Consider the following 20,352-nt stretch of genomic DNA (forward strand, 5'->3'; position numbering starts at 1 on the left):
TTTAAAGGGGTTATGAGAGTTATAACTTGGTTTCTCTCTGCCTGTTGGCGTGGTGTAGGGCCAGGCTGGGCACATGATTTGAGCACAGCCAGGTTACACCACCAACTTCACCGTTTACAGCTGCCTCACTTCTCTCCCCAGCAAGGAGAACCATTCTATTGGGTGCTGAGCCCCTCTTTGCCACCTGCTTGTAGCAACACAACAGCAGAACATCTGCTGCACCAAAGAGCTCATCAGTGTAAAGCAAAAAGCAAAAGACTGATACACAGAGCAGCCCCAGCTGTCTGACCACTGCTGAATGTGATGCCTCACAGCCAAAATATGAGACTTGCGCTGTTTATAGTTTATTCTGTCAAGGTCTGTGACAAAACCAGTGAAAAACACTGAACATCCAGGACTTGGGTTTCCATTCATGTTTTCTAATGCTTTGTTTGCCTCCTGGCAGTATGTTAAATTTAAAGCCAATCTGAGCATGATTCAGATTCTGCCAGATACAGATTCTGATATAGATGCAGTTTCAGATAATTAGCCACCTCCCTCTTAATCCATTTTCTTATTTAGAGACATTTATACGTTGGATTCCTGAAATTCAAAGCGCTTCTGTATTTGCTGTTATGTGCCCAGAGTTTGGCACACCAAGGGGAAGCCTCTCACTTTGTTTCCTGGTTACTTCAGTCTTGCTTTGCAGGAGGTTTCTAATCCCAAACAAGTACCCATCCTCCCAGGCCATCATGCATTCTGTGCTCTGGTTCATGCCACGATCAATAATTCATGTCTTCCTAACAGCCCCATTAACTGAGATGAAGACAATGTCCTTATTTATCATCAGAATACTCCACTTTCCTAATGGCTTTTCTCTTTCCCAGAGAGTTGTGGTTGTGGAAGACATCAAAAGATGGAAGTGCATCCTTGAGCTTCCTGGGCAACAGAAAGAAAATCTGATGGAAGCTTTGGGGGAGCTGAAGAAGAAAATACCTTCCAAGGAGGTGTTGCTTTCAACTAAAATAGGTACATCTTGTCTATACAGGCTGTGAATATTAGGCTGGTTTGTGTCTGCTTGGCTTGTCAGCACAGAGCAGGCTAGTTTGGAAACTTTTTAAGGCAGGAGTGTCTCTGCCAATGAAATATTGTCGATATCCAGTTTTCAGAGGTTGTACTGAAACAGTCAGCTGTCTCTTAATTCCTCCCAGGAAATACTGCATCACCCCTTCTGTGGTCAGATTTTGGAGGAGCAGTTCTCAGTACTTGTGTGTTTTATTCCTTCTACTGTGTGGCAGAGTCCTCTCTTGCCATGCAGGATGTGGCTCGTTTATTTAACTTGGCTAAACCCTCTGAACACGGGAGAAATTCTCCTCGGATTGGCCCGGAACTGCTTCCTGCATCCTCACCCCGAGGAATTCCCAGCAGATGGGCAGCTCCCTGCAGATGACACAGCCTCTTTTCCATAGGACTTGGGGGAGGGATGATGGGTGACCACATGGTCCCTGCCCCTCCTGGCTGCGGAGAACATCCTGGGCCTTTGTTTGCCATTAGAGCCGTGGAGTGGCTGTTCACTGCGCCCTGGGAACAGAGATGCGATCTGCCCCTTTCCCCATACTTCTGAACTCCCATTTTATTTGCCATGTTCGGCTTATTCGTGCTTTTCCCGAGATTTTTCCCACTGCCTGCCAGCGTGTGGCCGGGCTGGAAGAGCCACCGAAGCCTAACAGTGACATCTCCTGGCCAGCAGCGCTCCTGGTCAGGGAGAAACACTCGCTGGAAGCACAAACTCCCTTTTGTCTCCTCGCAGAGGAAAGCCTCTCCCGATGGGAAAGATTCTGCTTGGAGTCACAGTGGTGTTTGCATCTTGAAGTGCTGCAGCCTTCACCAGCAACAACATCTGCTTCCTCAAAGGGGTTTCCAGTTAAAAACCAGCATTCATTGTAGGCCACAGTTACAAGCTTTCCCAAGATCTAGGATCTGTGTGGAAAATTAGCATAGGCTAATTGCTGTGTTACGTAAGTGTTGCTCCACACCTTGGTGGCTTGGGAAGGTAATTTTCACAATTCCTTGTGAAGTGCCCAGGGATAAGTCACTGCAGAAGCCAAAGAGCTTTGTGTTTAATCCCTAATAACTTTATATCCGTGTTTGTGTCAGTGCTGTGGTTGTTTTGCTGACTCTGCCTGAATTAAAAACCTTTGTGGCTGCGTTGGTACCAGTAAGATTTGTCTGGTGTCTGTGGTGTTTTGCCCACCTGCCATTCCCAAAGGATCTGCTCCTGTTTTCCAGGTCACACAGTGAATAAGATGCGCAAACACTCCGATCCCGATGTGGCCGTCCTTGCCAAGGAGATTTACACAGAGTGGAGAACCTTCATCAGAGACCACTCCAACAGGCCCTCAATCGAGGTCAGGAGCGATCCCAAGTCCGAGGCCTTCAGGAAGAACGCACGGAAGCTGCTCTGTGAAGCCCTGGATGTAGAGGTAGAGTTCAGAGCTATTTGTGGCTCAAGGAATTACTTCTTGTAGGAACAAGTTAAACCTTTTCCAGCCATAGCTACTGTCAAGCTGGTCCTGCCTGTGGAGTAGGGACAAGACCTGATGATCTGTTCCTATTTTTAGTGATTCACTCCACATCCCTATTTATAAGTGGATTTGTTTTCAAGGTAGATATTTTCTTCTGGTTATTAATCAAGTAAACATGCTAATTGTAAGCAAGGTGCATTTGCTGTCATTTCTATAACTTGTCAGCAGAATAGTTGTGTATCTACTGCAGTTGGGCTGTACAAGAGGAGGAGGAAGTTAATAGAACATGAAGTTTTTCTTTCTACTCAACAGCTGTGAAAGCAACAGTGTTGTTAGGTGTTTCCTAATTACACATTTGTAGGTTTAAATCTGTTGGAAAAACAGAAGGACAAGGTTGACAGTGTATAAAGTGGTGATAAATACCAGATCCCTCAGGTATCTTTAAGTAAATGAACAGGGCTTTGCTGCAAGGCTTAATGACTAGTTTGCTTGGCCTATGAAATGCCATAATGATTATCTTTTTTAATTTATTCATTAATTTTCCTTTACATTTCCTTTAAAGTGATAAGCAGTCAAGAGTTTCAAAGCTATGTGTTTGCTAGCTGTGAGAACAACCTCTCCAGCTTCTAGCCCATCTGGACTGGGGCAGCAGAGCAGAATGGTTTGCTGTAGGAATGTCTCAAAAGAGTGGGAGCTCACCTTTGTTGGGTCAGGCTTAGCTCTTTAAAAGCACATCAATGCATGGTGATAAGACTGGTAGGAAAGTCTGAACCTGTGGGACATAAAGGCTGTGTTACCACCCTAAAATGAGTAGAATTGGGTAAAGCAGAATTGCCTCTGAACAGGACTGACCTGAAAGCACAGCAAGGAATACCCTTCTAGCTTCCAGCTGCCACCACATGTGCAAGCAGAGCTCACAGCAGAAGTTGAACTGCTTACATAGGGAGAGGAGCCACAGAGGTGCAGCAAATGGGGAGCAGGAACACCCCAGAGACTGCCAAAAAGGAGAAGGGAAGATGAGGCTGAGTGGATCCAAGGGGTGTTTTAGTGATGGGCAGCAAAACTAGTGTGGGCAAAGGACTTGGAGGAATACTACTTGGCATAGTGGAATCTCCTGCAAGCAAAGCATGGGAGATTCACCATCACAAAAGGAGAAGTGGAATTAAAACCATTTCTTGAAGGATGGGAGATTTTTTTTTCAATCTAAACTGTGCTAAATTACAAGTTTTGGCACATGTTGAAGCAATAACTACATAATTAACATTTAGCAAATCCCTTTCTGCATTCTTAATTACACCTCCTTCTACACACAGAGAGCCCACATTTCCCTTTATAGCACGAGGCAGAGTTGCCAAGTGTTTGGCATGTCTTAGAGTTGCTGTTGGAATCAAGTTTAAAATAGTATCCAAGGTGCCTTATACCAGCAAGATCAAAAGTGAGCTTTATGGAGACACTACAGTGCAGCTTATAATTGCAGTTGAGCTTGATACCCAAAGCTAGTCACAGATTAGTTTCCTGTTGTGATGGCAAAGTACTGCCACTCAGCTGGAGATGGGGATATGTTCCCAGCTACTGACCACGTTGCCTTGTTCCTTAATTGCTAGGGTGGAATTAAATTGCTCTTCCTGTTAACACTTGTGAAGGGAAGTAGATTTCCTTGAATCTAAGCTGATTAATGAAGAAACACTGAAAAGCACCCAACTCCAATTTCAATCAGTTGGTCTCCTTATTAAATGTAAAGATCTAATTTTATACTTTGCTGTTTCCAGATTGATCACCCACTGGCTGAAAATATTGAGCGAGAAGCTTTTCATCTCTCTTCCCGCCTCATTAGCGCTCCGTATCGCAGGACGCTGCGAGCTCTTGTCTTCTCATTAAAACACAAACCTGAGATCCGAGCAGAAGTCAAGGCTGGCACACTCAGTGTCCCTGCCTTTGTACAAGGCCATAAAAAGTGAGGTGTCCTGCTTGATCCTCAGCAAAAACTTTCCGTGCCTACATTCCCGTGGAAGTGGGAGCCCTTTCCATGGTGAGGGGAGTGCTGACAGTGTGCCTCACTGGCACCACTCCATGAAGAGGGCTGCTGGAGGGAACAGCTAATGATGGAAGTGGTGCTGTAAATCTGACTTGCTTGAAATCCATGTGGGCTTGTTACAAGAAAACTTCTGCTCTGCTGTATATTTTCCTGCTCCAAAACCATCCTCGCTGACTCACCTGCTTCTCACTTCTGCCCATTTGTCATACCTCAGTTTTGCTCCATCCCTGATATGGATCTTCAAGTGTAATCAGCCAAATAACACCAAGGAGCAGCTCTGTGCTGTGCTGGTGGAAAATACTGGGAATTCAGGGTATTTGGTCCATGGGAGGAGGTTCCTAGTGGATAACTACAAACTCTAGTTATCCCTAGATCATCCATGTCTGCTACAGCTGCCCTGTAGGGGAAGAGAGAACTGTTTGCCAAGCCAGCTGATTTCCCTTTGCTGCATTCCAGAGTTGGATGCAAAGTGAGTTTCATTAACTTGCTCTCTGTTATTCCATCAGTGCAGTCATCCTGTGATTGGGGCATTTTCTAAAGCTTTGGGGTGAAAGTCAAGATGCCTCAGAGTACAGGTGCTACCTAATGCCTCTGCTGATCAATGAGCAGCTCCCACAGCCTTCCATACCTCACTCATGTGGTGCTTGTTCTTACTGTAACAGGAAAAAAAACTTGTAATGAATTTTCTAAATAAAATCAGGTTATAAGGCAAAAATTCCTTTTAACGGCTTCTGTTCAAAAGGAACACAGTTCAGAGTGTGTGAACTAATCAACGCAACATACTGTTGTTTAAATTCCTTCTAGTCATTAAAAAATGGAAATCTTGCCTCTCATATTTGCTCTGATTTCTTTAGTGCCACAAGTCATCTTGTTCTCCATAGGCTACTGCTAAGGCTGTGACAGGTATGGTGTTCATATCTTCACCCTAAAACACCACTGACAGTCATGACTTGGATCTGGTAATTACTAGAAGAAACACCAAAAACATACCTTAAGTGTCGAACTCCATAAATTTAATTATCTAATTACAGGTTCTCTTAACACATCTAAACCCTGTTTTGTTTGCTTGGGCCAGTGCAAGACCAATTTCCTGGGTTCCTTGAACATCTGGCTTTTCTGGAAACAGCAATGCACTGGGGTACAGACATTTCTTCTGCAGAAAGTTAAGTGTGTTGGATGAGGCAGAAACTGGTGGATACGTGGGTGGTGACTGTAGCCAGTCAATGAAGACCTAACACTTGTTGATCAGGCTGTAGCTTGAAAACCCTCAATTTACTTCTTAGCAGTAATCAGTTCCATTTCCCACTTAAATAGCTTCAAACTGCACATCTGTAATTGAATTCATGTATCCTGGACTGTCATGGAAAGGGTTCAGGATCAATGGCTGACCCAGCTTTTGCTTCAGAGCTGCAACACCAAGACCTGCAGTGTTTATTCTTAGCTCTCTGTTCCTGGTGCTGGGCTGTGCTTTTTCTGGTTAGGTACTCTATTTAGGTAATGTGTGAGAAGAAAAGTCCTGAAAATGAGGAACTTGTGGTCTAATGAAAGCCGGGCCAGAGAAGTTTGACACACAGGTCAGATACAGTCTGACTGTGCCAAATATTTTTCATGTAGGAATTAACTTAAGGAGTTACTGCACTCAAGGAGAAAACTCTCCTATAAATTTCCTCTATTTAATGGCTAATATTTTTGCCCAACTTGTTTCCCAAGGGACCCAAGTGTATAGCTCTGGGTCCAGCTCATCTATCTTGATGTTAAATCTGGCAGTAACATTTTGGCTGAGGATTCACAGACTCAGCTTTGCATAAAACTGACTAACTGGAGGAACTGGAAAAGATTCCCAAGGGTGGGACTTGACACCCTTAGGACAGGAGGAATGCAGTGAGCAAGGGAATGCTTTAAGGACTGAAACAGAAAGAAAGGTGGGGAAAAGAAGACAAAAAGTTATAAAAGCAATAGTCCAAAAAGGGCTTCATTTTCCCAAAGGGTGATGCTGAACATGGCAAGAAGATACTCGATACCTGGCACTAATCAAGTGTTTAATTACTGTATAAAAACTGGATTCCCTCCTTGGAGCAGCCTCACCTGCACAACTGCATCTATTTATGCCTTGGGTAACCTGCTGGATTGGTTTGCTGCTCCTCAGTTCTTCCTTCCTTCCCCTGAGAGATGCAGCCAGTGGGGAGACTGGAGCCATGTGGCAGCAGGAGGCCCGGGATGGCTGGTTCCCAGTGCCATGATCTGTTCACTAACTGAAGTTCCTGTGACTTCTGGAGATCCCTTGAAACAGAGAGTCTGGAAAGGCACAGACATCTGAACCCCACAGTGCGTTCCTCCCAAGGTTGGTTGCGCTCTGAAACCTCTGATCTGCTACAGTTGTCTGTGGTAAACAATCATGGGGAGTCTTGCAGGACCTCACCAGCTTGGATTCCCCTGGCACACATGTTACACATCAGACTGGAGGAGGAAGGAGCCCTGGACACATCCTAAACTTTGGCCTTGCCGGCCCAGGCATGCATTTCTCCTAAATTCTGCTCTTTCTCCTCCAGTTTTCCTTTGCAACCACTGTGCTATGCTGACCAGCCATGGAGTACCAGTAAGGCATGTTACAAAGTCAGAGGCTCTCCACGAGCTCCTGTCTTCATGCTGGGGAAACACTTCTAGATTAAAAACGAGGATGAAAGGGCTGAGCTGTGGCTCCCTCATGCTCAGTTTCTCTGGCATGGTGCCTTTGAAATAGCTGGCTCCCTTTTTGCAGAGGAAACATTAAATGAGGGAGGCACCCAGCCTGAAGAAAAGTTCTTTTTCCATTTTTCCCCCCCCAGATTAAGCCTAGCCCACAGATTTCTTTCAGCAAAAGTGTACATAAAGCTGACAGACCTCTAGAGACCTTCTGCACCCAGCAGAGACAGGAGGAAGAACTTCCTGGAGGTGTCACCTCCTGATCCCTCTCCCCATGCAACTGGTGATTGAGGAATACAGGGTGGGCTCAGGCAAGCACCAGGAGGAACTGAGGAGGGAATTCACCCCTGACAGAGCTGACTTCTGACCCTGGCTTCTGAAGAGCAAATTTGGGAAGGCACCCAGCAGCAGCTTGCTCTGTTCCCCATCAGCAGGCACAGCTCAGGGGAGCTTTGTCCTGCTGCAAATTACTTGGGCGAAAGAAGATGGGAGTAGACAAGACCCTCCCTGTCCTTCAGAAAAGAGAGTGCACAGCAGCTCACCATTTCTCATCTTTTAAGAGGCTCTTCAAAGGTTTCTTCACAAAGAACCCAAACTTTCAGATCTCCTTTGCTTTCCTGACAGCTCTGTAATATGAAGGGTTGGCTAGGCTGGCCCTGGATTAAGAGACATTAAGGTAAGTAGTATCCACAGGTGCCCTTTGGAGCCCTGAGCATTTGAAGAAAGATCCAGAAACTTCCCTCCCATGGCCCTCCCACGAGGGCAGGATGGGGGCTGGAGCAGAGGAGGGACAGAGGGAAGCGGGAAAGAAGAGGCAGAGGGAAGGAAACCCATCAGGGAGTTCCCCAGCCCGGCTGGCTGCAGCTGGCTAGCCCTTGCTCCTCCATGCAGAAAGCAGAGAGTCTCCCTTGCTGCTTTAACTGGTTAAGGCAATTTAAAAGCATTTTAATGCTAATGAGTGAGCCCTCCCACAGCAGAGATCATCACAAGGTCCAGAGAGCCCTCCTACGTTTGTTTAAACACCCCTCTGCACAGGTGTAGGTATTGCAGGATAAATCCCCCCCAATCCAGGTGGATGAACTGGCTTCTCATAGGAAGGGAAACTGAGGCACAAAGGAACTGACATGCTCCAGGATGCAAAAAAAGGAGAAGCCCATGCCAGGGTAACACTGCAATTAATGATGCTCTAATTCTTCTGCTGGCAGTCCCCCTGAACAACATCCATGGTATCTGTCAATTAAACTAGATTATGGAATGATCTTTGCTAATTACATGTCATTATCTAGCAAGCAGTTATCTCCCTATAAAGGGTGCTCCTGTAATGGACAAACACTGTTCCTCTAGCATAGCCAGCCCCAGTGGCAAGAAAAAAAAAGCCAAGAACATTTCTGCTGTGGCCAATATTTTGCCTAAGCAGAAATTTTCACATTGCAAACACTGCACTCCTGTCCCAGACAGAGGGAGGAGGAGGAGGGCTGCAACGTTCAGAGCCAGCCAGAGAGAGAAGGCAGGATCAACTCCACACCCCTGAAACCTGCCACGGAGGCATGACTGTAAGCCCAAAATCCAGCTGTAAACCCTCCCATCCATCACGGAGCAAATACCCCACTCAGCCTCCAGACACCAAAATCCCCATGAGCAGGGGAGGAGGACCTCGCTGTCCCCAGGGCTGTGATGAGCAGGAAACAGGGTCTAAAATAAGCTTGGAAAACAGCTCCCGGTAAATGCTGTCATTGCATTTTTAATTGTCCATATGCTTGATCCATTATGTTTTCCCAGATGGCTGAGCTGCTTGACTACTGCCTCCTCATCTGTGCTGCTATGGCCAGGGTGTCCAGCGAATGCCAGCACTGCAGCCAGAGGAGACTTGTCCCTATCCCCACACCTCTGCCCTACAGTGTGTGTAGCCATGCATGAACAACCAGAGAGCCCCAAACTCTACCCCAGACTGCAGGGACAGACCCTGTGTCCCTGAGGGGCCCTGACTGAGGGGTCACCCAGCCCCAAGCACTCCCCGGGGCTCACCTTGTTGTGATGCTGCTCAGCCTCACACCAGGTGACTCCAGGAGACAGCAGAGCAGTGATGCCAGCTCAGACAAGTTGGCACCCTGCCTGCACCACACTCCTTCCCAATCCCACAGCTCTGGGGGCATCCTGGACACTCTGAGCAAGACTGGGTGCAGCTGCAGGGTTGGATTGAGCAAGGCTGAGTTTGCAGCCTCAGCAGAGTCCTCCCACTTTGGGCTGCTCACAGCCATCACAGCATGACCAGTTGCACCTGAATAGGGTTGCTCCAGAGGCAGTGTGATTTTCCATGGCTGCCAGACTCTCATGTTGTGGATCACAACACCATGTGCTTGCTGGGCTCTGCAGTGGGATGTCCAGTCCTGCCCACTGCCCCAGGGCTGGCCTGTGCCTCTGGGCAGAGGGAACAGTTTTGTGCCAGGAGCAGTGCCCATTTTTGGGGCACTTCCACCATCACTGCACTTGTCCAACACAGCAGCACAGAAAGCAGCACCCATCAGCACATTCCACCAGTGTGGCACATCAGGAAAACCTTCCTGGTAAATAGAGAAAACACAGAGAGCATGGTTGGGATTGTTAGGATATTTTAGCCCAGCTTCTCTCTGGTACGAGCGATTTCTCCAGGGAGGGAGAGGAATAAACCAACTGATCTCCTGGGAGCTCTTCCAGTCCTGTATTCTATGATCTACAGTTTTCCAACTGTTCTTCACCGGATTTGTGTGCAGAGGGATAACGGAGGCTCTCCCTCCCTCACAACAGCAAAGCCTTTGTCTGCTCCAGAGAGACGTGACTCCATGTCCATAAGCAAAGCCAGGAAATGGGATGGCTACATCCAGCCCAGCACAATCAAGTCATCATGCTCTAAATAAATAATCAGTTGAGTAACAGGAGCGCTGCCTGTGCCCATTGCTCTCCTGCTTGCTTGGGAAGCACTGGGCAAACACTAAGAACTGAGGCCTGATGTGTGTGTGGACCGCGGGCATGGTGGAGGGAAGGAATGCTTGTGATGGATTCCTCTTTCTCCAGGCTGTGTGCTTGCACCATCCTCCTCCCCTGCTGAGCTTCATTCCCAGCCAGGGCAGTATGTCAGGGAAGAGGTAGTTTAACAAGGGATGTTAGTGAGCAAATTCCTGCAGAGCAGGGAGAGACTGGATTGCCAAAACCTAATGGAAAAAACAAGAGGCTGAGACAAGGTGGAGCATGACGGGAGGTTGAAGAGGTTTGGTGCTCAGTGAGCACTCGAGGCTTTCCTTGCTCTAAGCAGGATGACCAGCTCAAGTGGTTCACTGCTGGTAGCAGCTGCAGATGCAGCTGTGAATGTGGTCAGAAACAAGCTGGGAAAGGTCTTTTGTAAGTGTTCAAGTCGCATTAATCAGCCCATCCATGAGCCCCTGGATAATGCCCTGCACGGCTCAGGTGCTGGGGATCCCCTTGGCTCAGAGCAGCAGAGCTGCTCCCATAGCACCAGTCCTGTACCCACAGGGATGAGTGCAGGTGAGCACTGTGTTTGGGGATGCTTGGGCGGCTTTGAACTGGAGCTAGAGCTGGAAACCCTCCCTGAGGTGAGCACAGCAGTGGCCCCTTCTGCTGTTTGACCCTGGGACTAGGTCCAACTTCTTATTTAGTGCAACACCAACAGTTACCCATAAAAGCCTTTTTCCATGGAAATCACAGCATGCCGAAGGCTCCAGCTGGGCGAGGAGGTGCCTGTCCTGTGGTAAAGGGCTGGATGCTGCTGGGTGCTGTGGGCTCCCTGCCAGGCACGAGCAGCTGCAGCCTTCACCTGTTTCAGCAAAATCTGGCCCACCAAGAAGGTTAATTATATCTTTAAGTTTCTTTAGTTGTCAAATCTTGTAACTGTGGTCTCAAGCTGACAGTTCTATACCCAGCAATTAACCGGCAGCGAGGCTTTGCAGGCAGTGGTGGGGGCTGGCCTTGTTTCCTGTCTATGTACACAACAGGCTCTCAAAATATTGCTTTAATGGAGCTTAACGGCGCTGGCAAATATTTCCCTTGGAATCTCACTTTTGCCGACATGTTGCACCAACAAACGCCAAATCAATCCGGGCTGCGGTAACGAAGGCTCCTCGTTAGGAGGCATGCGCAGATTTGTGCCTTCTTCCCTCCCCAGACACTCTCTCAGGCATCCACAGGCTGGTGCAATCCAGGAGGAAAAGCCGTTCAATCATCATCCTTTTCCTTTGCTGCTGCCTCCCCCGATGCCCTGATGTACAGACCTGTCCCAGCAGAGTGGGAAGCAGGACACAGGTCAGGGCAGCCTTTCAGCAATGGCACTGGCCTGTCAGTCCCTGCTAAATGCTGGATTCAGCAGCAAGAGAGGCTTGCTGTGCTGTGCCATGCTTTTCAGGGATAGCTGGTACCTTCCTTAGGATACATTCACAGATACATTCAGTTTAGAGACAGCACTATGGAAAAAAAGGCTCCTTGGATTACCCTCTGCCCTGGAGCTCCAATTTTTGCCCCCAGACAACCACATTGGGACATTTCAAGATCTCTCCCTGCACCACAGTTTAGGCTGGGTGGGGGTAGCCCCTACACAGGCTCCCAGGGCTGTGTGTATCCTGCTTCCAGAGTGAGATATCATGTGGCTTTACCATAAGCTGGCTCTGACCCACACCAGGATGAATACAGGCTGTTCTGTGTCAGCCACCCACTCTGTGATGCTCAAAGGGAATGTCCCTTGTGTTGGGATGGCACAAGGGGCATGTGAGGGTTATTTGTCCATCCATCAGACAGCAGCATCAGGGCTCATGGCAAAGATCCCCAGTTTTCTGGAGGGGCAGATGACCACAGAGGTTTTCGTGCTTTCAGGTGCTTAACTCCCCCTCTTCAGGGACCAAGGGTGGAGGTTTGGTGTCGCCGAGGTCTCAGGGGAGCCAACCCCTCCTGCCAAGGCCATCTTTACAGGGGTGCCAAAACTTCCATGATCCAGCATCTCCCCAGGCTCCATGGCATCGCAGCCTGCCAAGCCACAGCAAGATTTGTCTACAGTTTCAGACTCCATGAGTGATGCTGGTAAAGAGTTCACAGCAGTGGACACCTGGATATGCTGGAAAGGGGTAAACCCAGAGGAGAAGAGGATTGTTCTCCTTCCCTCCAGCTGCTGGTGACTGAAGCACTCAGGTGAGTCCTGTGAGAAGGTTAGACAACACGCAAAGATCAAATGAGGAGCTCCAGGGCACAGTGGATGCATCTCATCACATCACCCACAGACATCCAGAAACATCACCTGGGAGCATCCACATGAGCTACATCTGTATCTGCCAGGTGGAGATACCTATAACACAGTTCCACAGTAACCCCTGAGCATGGGCAGGAGCGTGGAGAACATTTGTTGGGAATATTGCTGTATTTCGGGATGGTTTGTAGCTTCAAGAATTCAACTAGAAATAATTGACAGGATGATTTGCAGCCATCGGCAAATAACGTTACTTTCCTGAAAGCAGCAGCACTAGAGGGAAAACAAATTGAAGCAGGTGCGGGAAGAGTTAGGGAGCGCAAGAATTGCATTCCCGAGCCAAATGGACAGATTGAGACAGAGGAAAACAAATTGGGAAGGGAAACGGCTGCCTATTGCCCAGATTTTTCAGGCTCTGAGAGGAGGTGGAGGTTGGGTTTAAGCTCTGCTCACATTCAGGGCCTGGGAGCTGTGTCTCTTTGAGCGGCTGTGTTAGCGCTCAGCCTGGGGTGAGGGTGCATTTTGGGGTGCATTTCCACCCTGAACAGGGCTGGGATTGCAAGCCCTAGGGATCTAGAAAGCAGCATCCTACAGAAGCACCAGCCCCACCACTGCAATGACCATGAGGAGCCCAGCCAGGATGCAGATGCTGATGAAGACAATGTCACTGGTGTCCTGGCTCTTGGTTTCACGGGTATCCATCGTGTCCCCCTCCCGCTGCTGGGCTTCCACCAGGTTTTCTGCCTGGCTGAGCCTGGATGGGTCAGGGCCAGCGATGAGGGTCACAGAGGCTTCTTTCCTCTTTGGCTCACACTGCACCTCGTACTGGTGGATGTCCTCCTGGTCACCCACCGAAAAATCGATGTAGAGGGTGCTGACAATGACGGATGTGCTGTTGCGTCTCTGCAAGACATGGGTCACAGCTCATCAGGGCTTTGTACAGCTCATTTTCACAGGGGGTTGAAGAGGTTGGCCATCAATCAGACCAGTATCTACTGGGAAGATGGGAGAGGGACTGGGAATGCCTCTCTGCAGCCAGTACAACCAGCACAGGGTTAACTATCTACTCATCTTGCTTTATAGGAAGGTTTGCTGACACTTACCTGGGATTCAGTGCCGCAGGTGTCAAACCTGGTATGTATTTTAAAGTTCCTGCCAACCACCTGGGCTGCACAGGAAGGTGTCCCCAAATAAATCCTATTCCTCTCCAGCTGGGCCAGGGACTGCACGGGGATCTGGATGTGGAAGTCTGTCCGGGTGCAGCTGACATTCATGGGCACAACTGCTAGGACAGAAAACAAGGTACATGTGTAGGACTTGTGTGATGAGTTCTCAGGGAAGAAGGAGCTACACTCAAAACACAGAATGTAATAGCAGTGTTTTAGCACTGTCCCATGCCAAAGACAGACACAGACGGCTCCCAGGCACTGCCCTGCTTTCTGTCCCAGGTATCCCAGTCCCTCTCCATCACTCTCCCTCCAGTGCTGTATTTGGTCCCTCTGGAGGCAGAAAGCACCCACACGGGGAAAGAAGCAGGGAGGAAAAATGCCCCCCTCTTTAAAGTGATTCCTCACTCAGCTTGAACCAACCACTTGGGCAGTATGAATTATTGAATTATTCCAGCTCCCTCTGAATCTCAGCCTTATGAAACTGGGAAGATGCAATAAAATCAATATGAAAAAATAGTGTCACTTTGCTTCGCTTAGTGCATTATAAAACCATTAGAAGATTTACCAAATAACAAAAGTGCATTAGATCAAGAGGAGGAGAAAGTGGATCCTCTCTCCTGGCATGAAGGCTTTCATTCAAATGGCCATAAATCACACACACCCAGCCCAAGCCATGCCCTTTGGTGGACCCAAAAGGAAATTAACGGTCATGGCTGAAGGGCTGTGGATGTGGAGGCTGAAAGGAAAGTATCTGCATGGCTGAAGGGATGTGGATGTGGAGGCTGAGGGCCTTTGCCTCTGAGGGCTCCCAAGGAAGCCGATGGTGGGGAGAGGCTGGTGTTGCCAGAGAACTCTCCTGGCTGGCAACTGGATGTGCCTTGCAGGATGCTAATCACAAGCAGATGCTAGAATCATCTGACAAACAGCAGCCTCAGCCTTATGGAGGGAGGCTCAGTTTCACATCCAAGCTTTTGTCCTCCTCAACATGCATCTGGCAGTGTGTATCAGGGGATGCAGAAGCCTTGGGCAGCTGGGGAAAGTCACATCCCTCTCCTTCATGGGGCCAACTGGATGTGCCTTGCAGGATGCTAATCACAAGCAGATGCTAGAATCATCTGACAAACAGCAGCCTCAGCCTTATGGAGGGAGGCTCAGTTTCACATCCAAGCTTTTGTCCTCCTCAACATGCATCTGGCAGTGTGTATCAGGGGATGCAGAAGCCTTGGGCAGCTGGGGAAAGTCACATCCCTCTCCTTCATGGGGCATCCCCAACTCTTCACTAGCACCTCATCTATCTGTCTGCAAGCTCCTCTGTTTGGAGTGGGGTTTCCCCATGACCAGACACAGCGAGGCCAAGATTCTCTCCCTGCACACTGCTGTAAACAGTGAGAAATAAGCAGGACAAGGACGGGGACAGACCTGCTGTGCACAGTACAGTACAGCCCTACTTGTTCAGTACAAGCTCTGTCCTTCTAGAGGATGCAGAAACCCAGGACAAAACTCCATCCCATCTCTTTCTCCTAGAGTCACATACCCCCAAATCCCTTCAGCCACACTGGAAATGAAGTACAATTTTACAGCTGAGGGATAAAAGCTCATAACACAGGGCCAGCCCCCACCCAGCCTCTGTGCTGCTGGTCCAACAGTCCTGTGCTGGCTCCAGCCCTCTGGCGAGGCTGCCCCTGGCTGAATCATCCCTGACCCACAGGTCAGCTCAGATGTAATTATCTTGAAATACAACAAATGCCATAAATTTGCTGGTGTTTGAGGTGCAAAGGTTGGCAAATAGATGAGGAAGGTTACACACTGCTCCTCCCACCAGCTGTGGATGCACCAGCTGGGATAAGGGACATGCTAGCAGCAGGAAGGTGCCAGGCAGGGCTGGCTAGGTAGATTTGGGAACACTGTGCTTCGGGCATCCTGCCCTTCCATGCTGCTGCCAGTGGAGGAGAGGACATGGTTTATGTCTGCCTGTTCAGCTGTGTGCTGGTGAAGCTGGAGCATCCTGGGGAGCAGGGAACAACATTGTGATGCTTGAGCTGGTCACCCTTCCCGGGGCTTTGGTCCCCTAAAAAACACCTCGAGTTTCTCTCCTTCACACACTAAGAGAGGAACAGGAGCATGGCAGCAGCAGAGACACAGGAAGGAGAGGCTGGAAAGCATCTCCTGAATACTAAACACAATGTGGAGAATGTGTGTCTCACACTCTGCGAGAGCTGGAGCTCATCCACCACATCTTCCACCGCCCCATCCCTAAAAAGCCCTGAGCTCTGCTTCTGCAGAGAGGAACCTTCATTGTATGGTTCTTCTGAAAGTTACATGGTCTTGGACATGCCCTGATGGAAACAAAGCACAGAGGAGCACCCAAGTGAGACCTTACCTCCCACGTAGGAGATGGAGAAACCCCTCTTGGCTGTGTTGCGGTCGGTGCTGAGGACCAGGAGCAGCTGGTTGCTGCGGGAGGTGACAGGCACCAGGTTCTCCCTCCCGCACCACCGCCCCAGCAGGGACCCATTTTCAGTGCCACCATCGAAGGCAGACAGGTGATCATAGTCACAGCTGCCTGTCAGGCTGCTCCGGCCCTCCAGCTCCATATCCAAGAAGAAGACCTTGACCCGGTAGCCTGGGGGCAGATGGATGCTCCACTGGCACTTGAGGTTGTTGGGGTAGAAGTTGGGGTACCGAGGGCTGGAGAAATTCCCTTTGATGGCAGTGAACACCTCCTGGCACTCACCTGCTCAGGGAAAAAGGGGAAAGGAAAAATCAAAAGCAAACCTGAAGCTCCCTGGATGTGGACGAGCTGGTGGATGAGCGATCACTTCTTTGATTGCTAAGAGGTGCTCTGCCCTTCATTTCACTGCTCCCCAGCCTTGCATTTGGCTGCTGGACAGACAGTGGTTTTGGGGGATGGAAACCCCCAATGTGGCCGAAGTCCTACAGGAGCAGATGAGGAAAATCCATATCCCCAGGGGATGGTGTGAGCAAAGGAGAAGGGCAACTCTTGCTCAAGAAGACAGCCAAGGGCCTGGGATAGCCACAATGATGTTATTTACATTGCATGGTGGTTTACACTTCACACCATCATGTCATGCATGGGCTTTCCCCAAGGGGATCCTCTCCATGATCATCTCTTGCTGCTGCAGGAGGATGAGAACCACTACCTCCACCCCAGGACCCATCCTCACATCCTTCCCACTGCCCCACCACCCAGAGAGCCTCTCACCCGAGTAGAAATGGGCCTTGAAGCCCCTGCCACCAATGTTGAAGTCCGACTTGAAGACGATGAGGAGGTGAGGGGTGGAGGAGACAGTGCGGGGCGGGCGGGCACTGCCACAGTAACGCCCCAGGCGGGGGGAAGTGACAGTGGGGCCGTCAAAAAGAGCCACATAGTCAAAGCCACAGCCCTGTCCCCCCTCCATCTGGAAGTCAGCAAACACCAGGGTGAGGGGGCCACTGCCACCAGCCCCTCCAATGCTCCAGCGGCACTCGGCGTCGTTGGGGTAGCTCTCGGGGTAGCGAGGGCTGGTGATCTCCCCAGAGAGCCCTGTCAGCTGCCCACCACAGGCATCTGCAAGGAGGCACAGATGATGAAGACAGAGAGAGGGCATGGATGGATGGATGGATGCTTCAGCACCACCATCCCTTCCTGCTACCTTTCCTGTAGGCAGCAGCGAAGCCGTGCTTGGCCACATGTCGGTCGGAGTGGAAGACAACAGCCATGACGTGCCAGGCGGAGGAGAAGGGTGGAGGGCGGCTGTGGCCACAGAAGGTGCCCAGGAGGTTGCCCTGGTCCCGGGAAGCCCCATTGTAGACCTGGAGGTAGTCGTAGGCGCAGGTGTCGTGATACTCCAGCTCGAAGTGGCTGAAGGAGAGCAGGACAGAGGAGCCCTCGGCCACCACAATGAGCCACGTGCACTCCGTCTCGTAGGGGTACAGCCCCGGGAAGTTGGGACTGGAGAAATTGCCCGAAGGTGCTGAAAGCACTCCCCCACATTTGATGCCTGGGGGACACAGAGGTGGATGTGATGTCCCCTTTCCAGGGGAAGCCTAAAAGAATGGAGATGGGATGCACAGCACCAGCTCCATCCCACTACCAGCACTACCGAAACACCAGCACCTTGCAGAACTCCACTGGGCTTGGCCACCCCCTCTCCCTGGAGGACATTTGTTCCTCCATCACCTTCCACCTCTCCATGTAACCCCTTTTCCTCATGGTGCCCTGTGGTGTGGCTGCAGAAGGGCTTGGCCATGCCCTTGAGCTTGTCCTACCAGTGGCATCCTGGCATCCCTACCTATTTATGGCTGGGAAAAAGGAAGTAGGGAGTGAGTTTTAAAGGCTCAGTGGCTCCAGAATCACTGGTGCCCCAGCTGCTCAGCCCTTCAGCTTTATGCCTCACACTGACCATGCTCCCTCCACATAATGGTGGTATCAGTGAATCTGTGCTGGGAGAAATGGGGGTGAAGGGCTCGATGCGCTGAACAATGAGTTACGCATGTAGGGATCGATTTCCTAATGAAATCTTTATCCTGAGACATGGTTATTATAAAATAAGGCAGGGAGGGGGCTGGCTGTCACCTGCCCCTGGGTCTGATTAGGGTTGGGGTGAAAGGCTGATACAGTAGGCACATACATCATGTCTGGGAGGGACACAGACCCTGTGCAGCCCCTGGGAGACGTGTGTGTTCCCAAACAAGGCTGGGCACTCACCGCCATCAATCTGGGCCAAGTATATTGCAAATCAATAGTCAGCCAGTGTGTGTTGCTTTTCATCATGTTTGCTGGTGAGATGACCTCCCAGCGAGGGGGGGTCCTGGGGATGTGTGGGATGCAGCACCACATGTGTGTGTGTGTGTGTGTTTGTGTGTCTGGGCAGATCTAAAATCACCTTGCTAATTACTGGGGGTAGGCAAAGAAGTAATGTAGGGCTGGTACTAAAGGAATAATGTTGTTGAAATAAATACCCAAGAAGGGAGAGCCTGTGGGAGAGGGGAGTAGCCACAGTGCAGGCAGATGGATGGATTAAGGGCTGGGAGCCTTGGGGGCTCTGGGAGCCCAGGTGGGCAGTGGGGTGGCTGCTTGGGAGCACCTGCACCAGGGCCAGGGCTGGGACTTCTGACACAACCCTTCTGTGAGAAAGCCCTGCTGTTTCTGGGGAGGGGGATTGCTTGGCCCACCCAACCCCCCAAATCACTGTGTCATCTGCTAACCCTGTCCTGCATCCCAGGGGGCATTTTATTCACATAAGGTGAGAGATTTATTACATGCCAACTACATACACATGCATACATACACACACATATAAATGTACATGTATGTGTATATGTATATATACTTATATAGGCAAGTGCAACTCCAGAAGTTAACAAACCCTTCACCAAGGCGCAACAGGACAACCCCTACCTGCAATTCTCAGTAAGATAAGCACGAAGCAGAAAACCAAGCATGGAGCAGTGTCCCACACTTGCTGCCACACACAGTGACTCCAGATCCCAGCTCCCTACCCCCGGTCTGAGTGAGCCCCTCTCCCTGTGAAAGATCTGGGACCCATTCACACCCCAGAGCCACTGTGGCATCTACAAACAGCCCTCTCCTCCTCAGGGACCAGAGATGCCTGTCCAGCCCCAGGGTCCCCCCTGGGAGCTGGGACCAGGCTCTTACCTCTGCTGGGAGCATCCCCGAGAGCCCCACAGAGCACGGCCAGCGCTGCCAGGCAGCCCATCCCCAGGCACCCCATCCTCCAGCAGGCAAACCTCCCCTCACCAGTGCCCAAGCATCCTTTTGGAGCTGTCTATCTGGGAGGAAAAAAAATAAATAAAGAGAGAAATAAATAAAAAGCAGGAGGACTGTAGAATTAATAGCAGAATGAATAATTCATCGCTTGTTTGAATTAAGAGCAGCAAGGTAACTTGATCTATTCCTCCCTTCCTTCACTCAGTTTTAATGATCTGGATCAAATGTCCCAAGGATTTACACTATACCAGATACCTTGTCAATACACTATACTTAGAAAAGATATTAATGTTTCAGATATGGTGTATAACGGCAATAAGTCTGGTCTGACAATATGCCCTTAAGGGGCTATGAAAATAATTTAGCTCTCCAGGCAAGCCAGCAAACCAAAATGGGAATTTCAGACTTACCACGGAAAAGCACCTCAGGAATTAACATGATTTATACTGCGGCACCCACTGCACAAAGCCAGCTGGTGGTAAAGGCTAGGGAAACAGGGATTGGGATTCAAACACGGCCGTGTCCCCACGCCGGCTGCCGGGTCAGCATCCCTGCAGCAGGAGTCCAGGCTCAGCGGGATGCTCAGCCCAGGAAAGTGGCAGTCGTGAGCACTAAAGATAGCAAATCCCACCTCCCCCGAGGAAGATTAGAGATGAATTGTGACTCATGGGCAAAAAAACATCGTTTATTATAGAACCTGCTAAGGCCTTGGAGAATTGCCATGTTCTTCCATGCTGGCTCACACTCCTCGCCCAGGCTCTTGGATGCACTCGGCTGAAGGTAATCAAGCCTCTGGGTTCGGTAGGAAAGATGTGCTCCTTATGCTGTGCCACATTAGCTGGAGAAACCCCAAACCCAGCAGTGGCTCAGTTCCTTCCCTCCCACCCAGGAGAGAGAAGACTTTGCTACTGCCACAGCCCACACCCAGATGAATGCCAGGAAACCAAATCCCATGGGAGCCTCCTGGTGTGAGGGTCCTGTGCTGAAAGAGTCACCTTCAAAGCAGT

General features: G+C 49.9%; 2 protein-coding genes across 2 annotated transcripts; one reads left to right on the plus strand and one right to left on the minus strand.

Moving 5' to 3' along the window:
- Nucleotides 1-866: 866 nt before the first annotated feature.
- Nucleotides 867-4,462, plus strand: TCEANC2 (transcription elongation factor A (SII) N-terminal and central domain containing 2; the record flags this gene model as incomplete). Its single annotated transcript, XM_009077151.1, has 3 exons — nucleotides 867-1,008; nucleotides 2,269-2,462; nucleotides 4,274-4,462. Coding segments are annotated over 3 exons (525 nt in total), but the record flags the coding sequence as incomplete, so codon positions are not given.
- Nucleotides 4,463-13,033: 8,571 nt separating this feature from the next.
- Nucleotides 13,034-19,349, minus strand: CDCP2 (CUB domain containing protein 2). Its single transcript, XM_009077149.1, has 6 exons — nucleotides 19,274-19,349; nucleotides 17,268-17,615; nucleotides 16,838-17,182; nucleotides 15,995-16,348; nucleotides 13,549-13,727; nucleotides 13,034-13,348 (listed from the first exon to the last, which is right to left on the minus strand). The coding sequence occupies exons 1-6, from the start codon at nucleotides 19,347-19,349 to the stop codon at nucleotides 13,034-13,036; spliced, it is 1,617 nt and encodes a 538-aa protein (XP_009075397.1).
- Between the last annotated feature and the right edge of the window lie 1,003 nt (nucleotides 19,350-20,352).

The sequence above is a fragment of the Acanthisitta chloris genome, unplaced genomic scaffold (assembly GCF_000695815.1).
Source record: "Acanthisitta chloris isolate BGI_N310 unplaced genomic scaffold, ASM69581v1 scaffold23216, whole genome shotgun sequence".
Taxonomy (NCBI): Eukaryota; Metazoa; Chordata; class Aves; order Passeriformes; family Acanthisittidae; genus Acanthisitta; species Acanthisitta chloris.